Raw genomic sequence first — 15,262 nt, 5'->3', positions numbered from 1 at the left:
ACGGGGTCCACTAATGTATCATGTGCGACAGTGAGCCCAGAGACCAGGGAGAAACTTGGATCGCCTGATAACCGTCGAATCTGACTCCAAACTTCCGAGGAGGGAGTTAAGGTGTTAAATGAGCTAATAAATAAGTCCCAGCTGGCCTTCTTGCTATCGTGGATGACGTGACGGCATCACGCATGGAACTGCTTATAGCGGATACAGTTGGCCAAAGTAGGATGGAGCTGCAATACGCAAAGAGCACGCCGCCGCTCACTTATTGCGTCACGGCATGCCTCATACCACCAAGGAACTGGGGGGCACCGGGGCAAATCGGAGGTGCGAGGTATGGAACGTTCCGCAGCCGTAAGAATAACTTCTGTAATATGAGTGACCTCATCATCGATGCTAGGAAAGTGACGGTCATTGAATGCCACTAGAGACGAAAAAAGGTGTCCAATCGGCTTGGGCGAACTTCCAGCATCTTGGGCGCATATACGACAGTTGTGGCTGCAATCTAAGGACACATGGAAAGTGGTCACTCGAGTGTGAATCGGCAAGAGCGAACCATTCGAAGTGCCGAGCTAGCGAAACAGTACCGACCGAAAGGTCCAAATGAGAGAAATTTGTCGTAGAGGCAGACAAAAATGTAGGGTCCCAAGTGTTGAGGCAAACAAGGTCTGTGTGGTGGAAGATGTCTATCAATAGTGAGCCGCACGGACAAGGACACGGAGATCCCCAAAGCGGGTGATGGGCATTGAAGTCCCCAACCAGCAAATAGGGGGGCAGAAGCTGAACAAGTAGATGAAGGAGATCAGCTCTTGCCATTGGTGTGGATAATGGAATGTATATAGTACAAAGAAAGAAGATGTGTCCAGAAAGGGAAAGACGGACAGTGACAGCTTGGAAGGAACTGTTTTAAGGGGATTGGGTGATAATGGAAAGTATCATGGAGAAGAATGATGAGTCTTCCATGTGCTGGAGTGCCTTCAACAGAGGGGAGATCAAATCGGACTGATTGAAAATGGGGGGAAAAAGCGATTGTGGGGACGCAGCTTTATTTCCTGAAGACAGGAGATGACCGGCGAGTATGATCTTAGGAGGATCGACAAGTCATCCCGATTGGCTGTAATGCTGCAGATATTCCAATGGATAATGGACAGAAAAGGGAGGAATGTGACCAAGGTTGCCTCAACGCAACGATTGCTCAGAGCTGGCGACCGATAGCTTGGAACGGCATTCATGCCGAAGGCAGAAGATCCTGATCCATAGGTTGTTCTGGAGCAGCTCCTGCCACCACTGATTGGCCGGTTGATCGGCCACTAGCATTGTGCCTCGGCAACACAGAAGACGGCCGAGGGTGATTACCACCAGGTGGTGCTGTAGATGAGACATGCTGTGGCAGAGGAGAGGAACTGGGTTTCTTATTAGCCTTCTTGGAAACAGGACGTTGAGAGGAAGAAGGAATCGATGGTTGCGAAGTCGGAGTACGTAAAAAATCTTCACGAGTAGGCTCTTTTTTGGAAGTCCGAGAGTGCGATTTTGGGGCCCGGGATTTAGCAGAACCCGATGAAAGGTGAGCCATAGAGGGAGCACGTGAGAGTGGGGAGGTTGAATGGGCGATCTTTGCACTGGCCGATCTGACGACCGTGGCACTAAAGGTGAGATCACAAGTCTGTGTGGCTGCCTCCTTTGTTGGCCGAGGAGAGGCAAGGACAGTGCTGTATATACCTCCATGAGGCACATTGGGCTTTCGGCTGGAGAGTAACTTTCGAGCAGCAAGGGTCAACACCTTTTCCTTCACTCTGATTTCCTGAATGAGCCGTTTGTCTTTAAAAATGGGGCAATCTCTAGAGGGAGCAGTGTGGACACCCATACAGTTGATGCAACGAGGGGATGGAGGTGGACAAGCACCCTCATGGGCATCCTTGCCACACATAACACATTTGACCGGATTGGAACATGACTGGCTGGTATGATTGAACCGCTGACATCTATAGCAACGCGTAGGGTTTGGGATGTAAGGGCGAATGGAAATTATCTCCTAGCTCGCTTTTTTGGTCGATGGAAGTTGAAGTCTGTCAAATGTCAAGAAGACAGTACAGGTTGGAATGATGTTCTTGTCAACTCTTTTCATGACTCGACGAACAGCCGTTAGGCCCTGGTCAGACAGGTAGTTTTGAATTTCCTCATCGGACAATCCGTGATGGAGCACGTGTAAATGACCCCACGTGATGAATTTAAAGTGTGGTGCGCTTCCACCCGCACAGGGAAGGTGTGTAGCAGTGAAGTACGCAGCATTTTTTGTGCCTGGAGGGCAGTGACTGTTTCTAACAACACGGTGCCATTTCGTAATCAGGAACAAGATTTTACAGGACCTGCAATTGCATTGACACCTTTTTGAATAATGAAAGGGTTGACTGTGGAGAAGTCTTGACCTTTGTCCGACAGAAAAACAAGAAGGAACTGTGGCAACAATGGAAGAATTGTCTTTGACTCATTTAACTTCCGCTTGTGAGCAGACAGAGTAGATGATGAGGAAACCATTGTGGAAGTATCCCCCACGATTAACGGCGTCTCCAATGGCGCGCTTCTTCCCTGTGGGGGGGCCTCCCTGAGGACACTCCCGCCTTAGGCGATTTTTCACACCTCACATCACACCTTCAGAGAAATGGACGGAGGGACCAATCAGCACGTTCGGAAGGTATCAGCTCGGGTAATCACCCCTCCCTGAGCCTAGCTGTTACGAGGGGGTACGTACGTGTCCTACCTGTTTACTCAGGGTGGGGAATTATGCATTACCCCGTCACCGGCTATGCGTGGGAATACATGGGTAGGCCTTCAGACACGCACAGGGAGGAAAAAAGGAAAAGGGAGGAACAAAGAAAAAGAAATGAAAGAAGAGTTTTGTCAAACACCACAGCAGAGAAGATGGTAAAGAGAAGAGGTAAGGAAAAGAGGACAAATGGACAAAGACTTGCCAGCAGAGAAAGAGAAGAAGAGAGACTGTTTTACAGTTTCGAGTGTCCATCTCTGGACGAGAGGTGGTGGTGAGGGAGGGGGGGGGGGAAGATGGGGGATGGGGAAGGATGTTGAAAAGGAAGGTATGTAGCCCAGAAAGGAAGGAGGGCCACACTAGCTCAGGGTCCCGTATTCGCTACACACGTATCCACAAAAGAGTTGTGGACCCCCTGGGGTGACCCTTGGAGTAGCGTACATCAAAAGGACATTCAACAATGGGAAAGTGCAAACATCCTAAAGAAAGGCAAAGCTTATGATGATTTCATTCATACACAACTTTCAGTACTGCCTCAATTCCATGACTGTAGACTGAAAAACGAAGTAGCAGCTTGCTATGGAACCTTTATACCACATTACCATTGGCAGTTTACCGAGTTGTGTAATGCACCACAAAGTGGTCTGCACAGTGTCGATACAGATAGATGATACTGCAAACCTAAGATATGTGTTGCATATTAAGGCAATGTGGAAAACACCTTCTGCTCTCAAGATTTTAATTTTCTTTCTTTGGACAACTCAATGCAATTTTCTCTGGACTTGCATTATAGTTTATATTTCTTGGATATTAATAAATGTATTGATGCAATGGAACGTGTGTGTGCTAATTTTGTATATCATACAATTCTGGTCTTGTTATACTTCAAAATATTAATTTTGGTCCCTAGCACGTTTAGAATGGTATGTCTTCAATTACATAGGCCCCTACCATGTATTCTTTAGTTAGGCTACTAGATTCCCTTATGACTAGCAAACAGATGTTCGTTCTTCAACTTACAAAAGCAGCAGAGACCGTTCCAAGATTCTGCTAATTCATTTACAAGGACTATCCCACTGTTAAGGCCAGACTTGTCATGAAATTAGTTGTCTGTCATCTAATATACGCGGAGGAGCAGGTAAAGAGTGATTGAAAAGCAACTTTCAGAGACATATACCTACCCCTAACGCCATCGCATGTGCAATTCCAAACTTCGGAACATTTCTGGCCCATAACGGTTTGAAATGATCGGTTAAACAAATTTTTCCACCTCTGTACATTTTTGCTGTCTTTCCATCAAGTTCTGGAAGAGCTATTTCCGGCGCCGTCGTCGGATAGGTAACTGGTATCTGCAAAATACAAAACAGCAGTTAATTCTGTTTCTTTCTTTGGAGGCACATATTCATGTTCATAAACACTTACATCGAACTCGACATCAAACTCGTATTTCAGAAGGTTATGGATATACCAGCACTTCCCAAACCATCTTGTCCCTTCTTTGTTAGATTCTAGTCGAAACCAATCGTTATCAGCAGCCTTATTATTTTGTACGTACTGAAATAGACACAAACATAATTTGTTTTCTGCTGGTAAGGTTACGTTCCATATGGTGCACCCACATATATAGTAGCTTGCTATATTACATACCTTAATAAGGCACTGGTACTCTTCCTTTAATCTTTGTACCCATAATTCTTTCTCTCTTGGCCCTGCTTTAGTTTTAAGTAACGGAATACCGCTTAATGTAGATTTTGTAGCTTCGTCAACCATACTTCAAACTCATACGACAGTTTTGAGTTTTTACATCGCTTATGTTGGGCACACTGCTTTTGATTTTGCATGGTTAATCCACACTTCTTCTCACTAATAAGTTACGATATTTATGGATATACTCACTCTAAACCACGATTGTAAAAATGTTTATGTTTCTCAAATACTCGGCAAAGAGTAAATATTAGCCACTGGCACCACAGAATAAACTATTTAACTCCCATCAAGTTGAGTTCTTATGGCTCTCGATACTACTATCGATTTTCGTCTGACACGGAGAGGGGCGTGATTATATTGTTAAGCAGATGTCTCGTGCTTCAGCTATTCAGCCGGCTCTGTCCATGAATCAGTTGTGTGGGAAGTAGGCGTTGATGTGAAACAAATTTGTGAGGATGGGAGCCCATGTTTCGCGGACAGATTTTGAATGGTCTTATACTGAAGAACCACATGCTAGTAGAAGAAAAGAAATTTTGGGTAAGCTGGACTGCATTTGTTATTTGATTTGCAAGAGTTGGCTATTTTAGTAGGTTCTCAATTTTCGAATGTTTTATGATTAAGTATGGACTCGGTTTAAGCGTGAAGACTTTAGGAAGTCGTTTTACAATCATTGGAAAACGCGTATTATGTGGACATCGTCGGATTATACGCCTCTGTTCTTGTTACTCGCTTCTGCTCAAAGAGTATGGGTGTAACTAAATATGAGGTCACTCCCGTGTTACATCACGTACCCAGTAACTAGACTGTGTACAGGTCTTTGAGTCGAGATATCGTTTGTACACAGTTTTATACCAGTGGAACGGTTCTGTCGCAGTTTCTTCTGAAGACGCTTGCTACCGTATGTTCGTAGTGTTGGAAATGCCTTTTCTTGCCCGAATGCGTTAGTTCATTGGTTTGCCAATGTGTTCGCAATGGGTGACAGTGTGTTTTCCGTGTTTACATTGTAAAGGTGTAGGTTCGTGTTCCTCGTCGTAAAGTTAGCCGCATGTGACTAATAAAATTGCAGAAAGTGATAATTGAACTAATAAATTATTTCGCATAGTCCTACGCCATTCATCTAACCAATCTGAAATTATGAACGCCAGGTCTCAGACACTAGAACTGACTGTAGAACCCAGGCAGGTAAAGGAAGCTGTAGCTAGTTTATTTCATACAGTTCTGTTTCACCGAACAGTGGGAAAGTTTGAATTCATTCCTGAAACGCCACGCTATACAGTTGGAACTATTGGATTCTGCGATGTGGATTGTGATTTTATAGATCTTACCTATGTTTGTTGTGATTCCGAGGATTTAGATCGCAATTTGAAGAAAGAAATTTCGGCGTTTTCGGACTCCCTACATAGGAGTGCACAGCAGACCACTGGGCAAATATCATTGGAATTTTTCCAGCGGAAGAAAAACAGGTGGCCATTTCCTATAGAAAGTACATGGGAAGTGTGGACGGTACGTGTGGAAATTATTAGGTTAAACAGTGAATACGAAAGAGAACTATCAAGAGAGAAAGTTGGTGATATGTTGACCGAAAAAATACTCTATATTGTCGAAGTAATGAATAGAAACTCATATATTCCAGAATTTCCCGTTGAGGCAGAAGTGGATCTTGTTTTTGATACAACGTATGAGGGGATCCAGCCATACTTATTTAAGTTATCACATACATTAGCAGGTCCCCCGAACAATACTGTTGGTTTAACAATGAAGAAACTGTGGAAAGAAACTCTTACCTATTGAATTTTTATGTGTTAGGTATTTTTATTCAGCTCGATACTGAAATATCACTTTTGTATAAACTCTTTTTATTTATTACACATTTAGTATGTTTGTATAAAACTCGTGGACTTTTTGCTGTTATGTCAAAAATTATACTTGTCAAAATTCCAGTGTTTAAAACTCTTGTTATATCAGGTAGGTGCAGTTAACAGTAACTAATAAATAGTGAATTTCAAAATAGCTAAGTTTATATTGCTCTTTGTTTGTAAGTTTGTCTAGACATTAAACTACTTTCAAACTGTCAGAAGTTGAATCAACACAGTAATGAGATGCTTCAGATCTACAGTATATAGTTTATTCAATGGAAGTTACATTGCAATTGATGTAAAGGACTCTGTGTATCATAAGTAGACTTAGGACAAGTAGATTTCTGTATTGGTTGTGGTAATTGGTATAATGGAATATATCAATTCAGTTCCATGTAAATTGGAATTCTGTTTTGGTAGAGTTGTCACATAAGGATTTGATTTATTTGTATAAACCATAATGAAAGGATCAGTAAAGATTGATTTTTACTTTTTCAGCAAAATACCCACAGATAAAGAAGTTATTTGGTTATGATCCTAATTTCAAGTGGGTGGTAACAGGCATGGTACTTGTGCAGTTCATGATGTTATTTGTCATGAAAGATCAGTCATGGCCAATGATATTTTTGGTTGCATATGTTTTTGGTGGTGTTATAAACCATTCATTAATGCTTGGTGAGTAGGTTTCACAGATATACTAATCTTATTGCCAAGTTATTGCTTGTCATTAGTTAGATAACGACATTGGAAAATCTGGTTATAATATAAATAATTTATGTACATAGGTGACAACAACTTGCAGGTGCATGTTGTGTGCCACCCCTCCCCCACTCCCACCCCACCTGTGGACTCTACTCTCTGGTGCTTCTTCCAAAAGCCAGTGATATTTTCAGTCATGTTTGTGCCTGTAAATGTCTGCAGCATTACTCTTTGCAATTTGGTACCTTTACTGCTAATTTATTTACACAATGCCTAATATAATTTCTAGTTATCAAACGTTAACACACAGTGAACTATAGTGCCATTTTGAGATATGCTTATTCTTAAGTATGCAGATTCAGCCTTTTAATAATTCGCTACATTTCTCGGATAAGAGATTTTTTTTGTGTTCTGTCAAAACGAAATTTTGGAGGAAAAATACCCTAAGATGAGGAGGAATGGCTGATCATTACTTAGCCCCAGAAGGCAAAGCCCTAAGTATCCTTGCTGTAATAGGAATTGTTAGTGTCTTCCTCATGGAGGAAAGAGAAATATGATGGACAGGCAGATCACTTGGACCCAAGGATGAGAGGGAACTCATGTAGATTGTCCTGTGCCCCTCTTCTAATGCTCCCCAGTCTTTCCATGCAATAGTTACGAAAGTTAAGTTACATAATTAGTTGGTTGTTACTTAATGTTTAAGAGTTCCTTAATGACTTAGGTTATAACTGTGTTGAATTGCTATTTTTGTCTTTAACTTAAAATACTTGTAAGCTGCCAGTCTATACTATTTGTTACTTGAATATTACTTGATGTAGTCTGGCTGGTCGGAAAATTAGGAATTGAACATTCATAGACAGATTTTGACGGCAAACTGAACTTCCAAGGTTAGTGGTCCGACCGCTAAAATTCTGTGACCCTACAACACATGCTTTAGCTGCTCTCCCATACTATTAGTTATTCCCTTTCAAAATGGGTGGTGGTGGTGGTGGTGGTGGTGGTGACATTGGTATCTTAGTTATAATTCATTTCACTTTATGTTAAAGAACCATGTCCGTACTTGTGATTGCACACTCTCCAATTAATCACTCACTTATGATTAGCTTATTAGACTGCCATTGCCTTACTGCAGGATTGCCTTTCAATTATATAGAAAGCCCCTGATAGGAAAAGAATCCTGAGATTCATAATTATTATTTTAACCACAATTACTTTCCTCTCAAATGTGTCCTAATCATATGATGGCTCAGGTATGACTCGCTCCTTCTTGCTAAATGGTCTCATAGCTCCAGTCTGTACATTTGAGAATGATTGGGCATCCCAGTCACCGATGCCACTGCGCTTTAGCAAAGGAGCATAAGGGTATATAGATTCATAAAGTACTGGATCGATGTCTGTGTCCTTACAGGCTCATTCATGTAGAAGAGATCATGCTAAATACAATATGATCTGTAGGATGCCTATGAGAGCATCACATATTAAAGTAATTTTAGGTATTGATAAACATGAATATGCTCTGTTATGAATGTAAGTAAACTGGAAAAGTTGCATATTTGTAAAAAAAATTGCCACTTCCTGGAGAAAATGTTGGGGTGGATTTTTGAAATGGGACAAGGGGAGTGCACATGTTTACTGTGATCTGTTACGAGAAGTAACATTTCTTTCGGGTTACTGTAATACATTTAAAATAATTTAGCCTTGTCCTTTTTGCTTCCTTTACAGCTATTCATGAAATTTCACATAATTTGGCTTTTGGGCATGCACGACCTTTAGCTAATAAAGCATTTGGGATGTTCACAAACTTGCCTATTGGTATACCATTTTCAATCAGTTTTAAGAAGTATCACCTGGAGCATCATAGGGTGAGTGTTTTTTATTTTTTTAAGTGCGTACTCAGTTGAGTTGTGAGATAATTAAATTACACTACCAGTTTAGATTCCTATGATGGAAATAAGTGGTATAGGTAAGTAGGAGTAATGTTGTTAAATGATTTTTGTTCCCCCCTCTCCATGTTTGCAATGCAGTTTGGATAGTGTGCCAATTTTACAGGTGTTTGATATTAGTTTTGGTTTTAGTGAAGCTCTGACAGCTTTATTTTTACTTTTTATGTACGGCAGTTTGATTTTATTCATATCTTCTCTGCTCAGTACCAGGGTGATGAAATGAAGGACACTGACATACCAACCTACTTGGAGGCGAAGCTGTTCTGCAATACTTTCGGAAAATTTTGCTGGTTGTGTTTGCAACCATTTTTCTATGCTTTGAGGCCAGTTATTATTTACCCAAAGTCGCCAACGACTTTGGAAATAGTTAATGTCATTATCCAGCTAATCTTTGATGTCTTCGTTTATTACTATTTTGGTACGTAAAGTTTTGATATTCAGATTCATATTGTAAATGTAAACTGTTTTGATGGCTCATCTTTCCCATTTAGAGAAAATTTGAACTGTTGATTTCTAGGAAATGTAAGCTGTATTAAAAATAAGTGCAAGAATGCTATTTCTAATACAGTATTGTTGACCTGTTCATACACTTCTTAATTGAGGAATAATATTTATACTTCTGTAACGTGTTGCTAATGTTTTGTCTCTTTTAGGGGGCAAAGTACTAGTGTACTTAATTGCTGGATCATTATTGGCGATGGGGTTGCATCCAGTCGCTGGGCATTTCATTTCTGAACATTACATGTTTCGAAAAGGTTACGAGACATACTCGTATTATGGGTGTCTTAATTGGATAACATTCAATGTTGGCTATCACAATGAGCATCATGATTTTCCTGCAGTTCCTGGATCACGTCTTCCAGAGGTAAGGTTCTGTTAGTTGTTAGAAAGAAGTAATTGATAACTTGTCAAATATGCAGGTAGTGATTGGTGAGATGGGTGGAACAATGTTACAGGTATTTTGCATGTAGAGCATTGTCTGAAGTGTTAATGGTTACATTATTGTTTTGTTATAAAATATATCTGGTTCAACAGTAATATCTACTATGGAATACTTCGTCCATGGATTTCCACATACTCCAATATGTTTGTCATTTGGAGTAACAATATCACCTAAAATACACCATAAAAATGGATAGTAATTCCCATGTTTTTGCAGTAAGAACTGTGATACTTGCATTGCTCTTCAGGTATGGTGTTCTTGGTAGCCATCAGAGGTCAGAAGATGGCACATATCTTTAGATCTTCATTGTTTTCTGTTGTGATTTAAAGAAAGTTACTATAAACTCAAATTGAGTTTGGAAGTATTCTGTTTAAATTAGGTTTCGGTTGTGGCCTTCTCTTTATTTGGTAAGCCGGGTGACTGATCTCATCTGGTATTAGAATTGGTGACCTGTCCCGCAGTGGAAATAACTTGTGCTGTTATCAGCTTGGCTACTGAGAATTTTACCTGCCTAACAGTTACGTTTTTCATTTGCTTTAAATTGAGGCCTTCAGTTAACCTGCTCTCATTGAGTTGGTTTCTATTTTCCCTCATTGTTAGGGGGTCACTCATGGTGATGTTTCATACTCCAGCTCTTGCAGCAGACCAGCATTTTTCACTATTAAATGTGGTAGACACTACATATTATCAGAATGGTCTCATAAGTAATTAAAGATAATTGTTTGAAGTGTCTTCCTACCAAAATGCAGTTAGATGTAATATTTAAACTTTTAAGATCGCAGATTTTTGTGGGTAAGCAAGTTATTTTCTGTTGACTAAAGGCCTGTGTCCACTAGCAAGTCACTTCAGCAAGTAACTTCTGGAACCACTTGGTGAGATTTTTACATTGGAATAAAAACTTGCACAAGTTTACTTCCGCAATTCATTTGAACAAGTTAATTTCAGCAACTCTTTGTGAGTTCTTAAAGAGACAATTTCCACTATAGATGCATCGTTAGATCATCGTGCTATAAAACAAGGCTGTTGTTGTTGATGATGAAAAAGAAGAAAAATAGTGAGGAAAATAAAAATGTCGAGGAAAAACAGAAATGTTTGGTTGAAGCAGTGGATACGGAAACATACATATTTATCAAGAGACACTATTGAATGGATTTAAAGAGGACTACATTCAACTTAAAAACCTTGTGAATGTCAAATGTAGTTTTTAAAAATCTCTAACCTTTGACACAATAAAAAATATTGAAATAAACGATACAAAGATGTTGCAAGTTGTATCGCCAAGAGATCACCTTTTCATTATTCTTAGACTCTCGCAAACACTATTTATAACCAATGTGAGATGCTTGTTTTAAAATGTTTGACACCCTAAACGGTCGTCAAGCCAGTCACTAAAACAATAACATTTTTAAAAGTTTGTATTTCTAGATTTGATGCACTGAGTGTTTTCGCATTTAACCACAAACCTGGTAAACTGCATTAATAATTGCAACCACATTTCTGCCAAATATTATGAAAAAACACTGAAACCAGTGAACTGAAGCAAAGGGAGCAGAAACGTGTCATAAGACGTGACCATTGCACACCTTAATGCAGTGTACATGAAAACTGCATCACGTTGGAAGGTACAAGGGTCATTTCTTTCCACCCGCTAACAGGCTATAAATAAGACAAGTTGATAGAAAACACTTATTTTATTACCAAAAGGTTTGTACACTTGTGACTTTTGTGGACATCCGTCAACATTTTTGGAACCCAGTGAGCACCAAGCTTTTTGTAGCCGTAATGATAGAGTAATACTGATCTTGAAACTTCTGTAATTTCCATAGGCAGTGCAGTTATGATGAACTATGATTTTCACTAACCATTCTGTTAACTCATTCAACAAAGTCGTCTGTAACAACAAATTTGCGTTCTTGGCCCCCTTCATCACGCACGTCATTTCGGCCATCTTTAGACTTTCGGCACCATTCACGCAAAACACCATCAGTCACGAAGTTAGCACCATGCATCCGGCTCATTCTCCGATGAATTTCTCCTGCACTACTCAGTTCTGCTTGCAGAAACCAAATTACACTTCATAATTCACACTTGGCGGGAGCAACAATGATGGTAGCTATGTTTACGTGGCTGTACTGCTGTTTACGTGGCTGTACTGCAACGCAGACTCATGCCTTGAGGTCGCCAATGATGGAGTGTGTAGTGAGAGAGTTGCGCAGTAGCCTACAGTGCATGTCCACTTTCTGCTGCTTGCGGAGCTTCTGTACTAAGCGATCGGAGATTGGAAAAAAAAAAGACCACCCTATCTGGCATTACGTCTGGCAGTGATGCAGCATTTGTTTTGGAACAAAGGCTCACACATCTGAAAATTAAAAAATATGTGCATTCAACTAACATCGTGGCAAAAGTTGCCATGAGGCAAGCAGTTATTGCCTCACTGTAATCTTGTAATGTGCAGAAAGTCCAAAATTAGAACGAAGCATGCAATCATACTGTGTTCTGTTGACGAAATCATACAAAGAAGACCACACTTCCCGTTTGGGACTAACACAAGCCTGACATCACATCAGTTGCATGGTTGCACATCAAATCACTAGAGCATGTGCGTAGCATACACACACATAAAACAAACGATCTAAATAGTTTCTAGTAACAAGCACTAGAAGGGGCCATTGTCAAAATTCTGCAAACATGTCTTGTGCTAAAATGTAAACACTAACAAAAAATGTGGTGCATGGTAGAAATCATCTCAATGACAAATTTAAAGTGATCAGTGAGAACTATTTACGTGTCAACAAGGATGCGGTGGGAACGCATTTACATCTGTTGGATGAATGTTATGAAAACACACTCGAAAACGACATTTCACGACAATCTGAAAAAAAAAACCCACATGTCATAAAGTGTGTAAACCGTCTGAGGATGAATCACGATGATTCAAAACCGGAAACGGTATCCTTTGAATAAAGGAACTGAAAGTAAATTTGTGGCTGGTTAACAAGTGATTCAGACTTGATATTTCTCTTTCTCTTATTCAAGATCCATGGAACAAACCTTAATGTAAAAGAATGCATCACCTTAAGGATGGAAGACTGTTTGTAATTGCGCTTATTAAAGAAGTCTCCGTATGAATGATTTTGATAAAAGGACAACTTACTATCATTAGGATTTTCCTCATTTAGAACATTATGAAAATGATCTGGTATTTCATTCATACATAATCAAATCTTTCTTAGAAACTGTGTGTAAAATATTTCTTAAAATATACAATCAGAACATTTATGCTTTATGCTTTTAATTTTATTTTCTAGGTGAAACGGATAGCAGCGGAATATTATGATAACCTACCACAGCACAATTCTTGGGTTAGTGTTTTGTACGACTTCGTCATGGACCCTGATATTGGACCTTATGCCCGCATAAAAAGGAAAAACAGAGGATTGAAATCATGAGTTGTATTACATTGATGCTTTATTAAAGAATACATATATTATCAGTGTTTTCAGCTGAAAAGTCATAGACTTGGAAATTTTTTTGATGAGATTAATTTGTTATTTCATATTGTGAAATGTGGTGAATGACCTGTGTGAACTGGAAAACTGTATTGACCTGGACTAAATGTTGATTATTACAGATACTGTGATGCACATTACAATTATTGATGGGATCTGTTGTGGTTTTCAACTAGGTCTTGCCAAAATTGTCTATAGTGTACAGTGCATGTTAGGCTTAATGTTCGTATGTGAAAATTTAGAACAAAATCAGTTTTAAATAATAAAATATTGTATGGTAACTAACATTTTTTGCTGCTTTGGGAACTTATGTCAGCAAAAGTTATTTGTAACTTGCAGGGATGATATCTTCAAAGTTGTTTTAACAATACCTTATCAAGATGTGTAAATACTGTATTTTAATGATTATACATCATTTTTGGGTTTTTAATTTTTCCTTTAACTTTTTTAAACTGATCATTTGTAATATGCCAGTAATGTTTTCCACTGTTACCAAGTCATGCCTTAAAAAGCACAAATCTCTATTTTTATTGTGTGTGTGTGTGTGTGTGTGTGTGTGTGTGTGTGTGTGTGTGTGTGTGTGTGTGTGTGTGTGTAAAGCAGACAGAAATCTGTGAACTGACATGTTTCTAATGTAAGAGATAAATCCATTAGTTGCTCACTGTCAAAATGTATTTATTGCTGGTTTACAATGTTAATTTTTAAGGTTTGAATGTAAGTTAATTAGCCCTTACATGTAAAACATAAAAGGCTGAAAAGGCTGGTATCTTTTCTAGTCACATGTTGATCAGTGAGGGCAGGAAATGAATCTGAAGCATCAGCTGCATTTAGTATTGTCTTTGTCATAAATATTTGTTTGCATAAAAGTATATGAAATTGCGTCTATATAAAATTAGTTATGCTGTGGCTTATTCAAAATTACATGTTTAGCGCAGTAACATTTGTACTCTTATTGTAACTTTCTTACAGGTATTTATATTCTGGAATGCATTTTAATTGGTATTTTGACCTGTTTAGAGCTTTAATTTTTGCTACTTATAGCCATGACTGCTGTATGTGAGCTATTTTTGACATTAAAAACGTACAAATAAATCTATTTTTTAAAATTACTTAATGTAGTACACTGTAAACCTATTTGGTATGCTGGAGCTGTTGGCCTGCCCAGAGCTTGAATTTTTGTCACCTGTTAATGGACATTACAATTTACATTGCATAAAGTTATAACAGAGGCCAATCATGACAACACAATCTTAATATGTTCCGTCTTACAGCTTTGTTGTAATTACTGAAACAGATTTTGTGAATTTTTTTTCCTCAACGTAAAGTTGTGTTGGCACATATTGCATACTTTTGTTAATAATATAACCCATTAATCAAATTTGTATTGCTTAACAGTAACATTGAGTGTTAATTGCTTATAAATACTATTCAGAGAAGCATTGGTAGAATTAATGACTTCATATTAAACGTTGACATGTGATGCACAAACTGAAGTTCAGGTATGAAATGAAAATTTCAATGGCTGGAGTGACCTAGAAGAGTTTTCATAGTGCTGTTTTAGGTTTTCCTAATTACATAACTGGCCTATTAATTAAAACAAAACATTAACCAAGATGTAAGATGGCTGCTGTTAAAATGATGTAGAATCTACATGTAATCCAGTGTAAAACTATGAAGAGTGATAGGACACCACCTGCAGTCCTTGCAGATGTCAACAATGCAGCTAACATCTCACACACTGCAAAACAAGTCTTTACCTAATAGCATTAAGTCTGACACAGCCAATCAACCAATACTTAAAAACAAATTAAGACTTTCTAAATGACGGCTCATACTCAGTAGAAGAA

General features: G+C 39.0%; 3 protein-coding genes across 4 annotated transcripts in view; 2 read left to right on the top strand and 1 right to left on the bottom strand.

The window, feature by feature from the left end:
* Window positions 1-4,781, bottom strand: part of LOC126284393 (ubiquitin-fold modifier-conjugating enzyme 1) — a 47,850-nt gene extending 43,069 nt beyond the window's left edge. The window contains exons 1-3 of the mRNA XM_049983288.1: window positions 4,406-4,781; window positions 4,181-4,312; window positions 3,940-4,107 (exon numbers count right to left, since the gene is read on the bottom strand). Coding sequence (XP_049839245.1) covers window positions 3,940-4,107; window positions 4,181-4,312; window positions 4,406-4,528 — 423 coding nt within the window. The 5' untranslated portion in view covers window positions 4,529-4,781. The remainder of the gene's footprint in view (window positions 1-3,939; window positions 4,108-4,180; window positions 4,313-4,405) is intronic.
* Window positions 4,782-4,847: 66 nt separating this feature from the next.
* On the top strand, window positions 4,848-14,524 carry LOC126284391 (sphingolipid delta(4)-desaturase DES1). Of its 2 annotated transcripts, none has more exons than XM_049983285.1 (6): window positions 4,848-5,002; window positions 6,820-6,996; window positions 8,743-8,882; window positions 9,168-9,381; window positions 9,617-9,828; window positions 13,215-14,524. In XM_049983285.1, the coding sequence occupies exons 1-6, from the start codon at window positions 4,921-4,923 to the stop codon at window positions 13,353-13,355; spliced, it is 966 nt and encodes a 321-aa protein (XP_049839242.1). In that variant the 5' UTR covers window positions 4,848-4,920; the 3' UTR covers window positions 13,356-14,524. The 2 variants fall into 2 exon arrangements, with proteins under 2 accessions (XP_049839242.1, XP_049839243.1); XM_049983286.1 differs by lacking the exon at window positions 4,848-5,002 and adding an exon at window positions 5,275-6,430.
* On the top strand, window positions 5,600-6,256 carry LOC126284392 (autophagy-related protein 101-like). Its single transcript, XM_049983287.1, has one exon. The coding sequence runs from the start codon at window positions 5,600-5,602 to the stop codon at window positions 6,254-6,256; it is 657 nt and encodes a 218-aa protein (XP_049839244.1).
* Window positions 14,525-15,262: the final 738 nt, after the last annotated feature.

This window comes from Schistocerca gregaria, chromosome 8, assembly GCF_023897955.1.
Source record: "Schistocerca gregaria isolate iqSchGreg1 chromosome 8, iqSchGreg1.2, whole genome shotgun sequence".
NCBI classification, from domain to species: Eukaryota; Metazoa; Arthropoda; class Insecta; order Orthoptera; family Acrididae; genus Schistocerca; species Schistocerca gregaria.
This window is presented reverse-complemented; position numbering and strand designations above follow the sequence as displayed.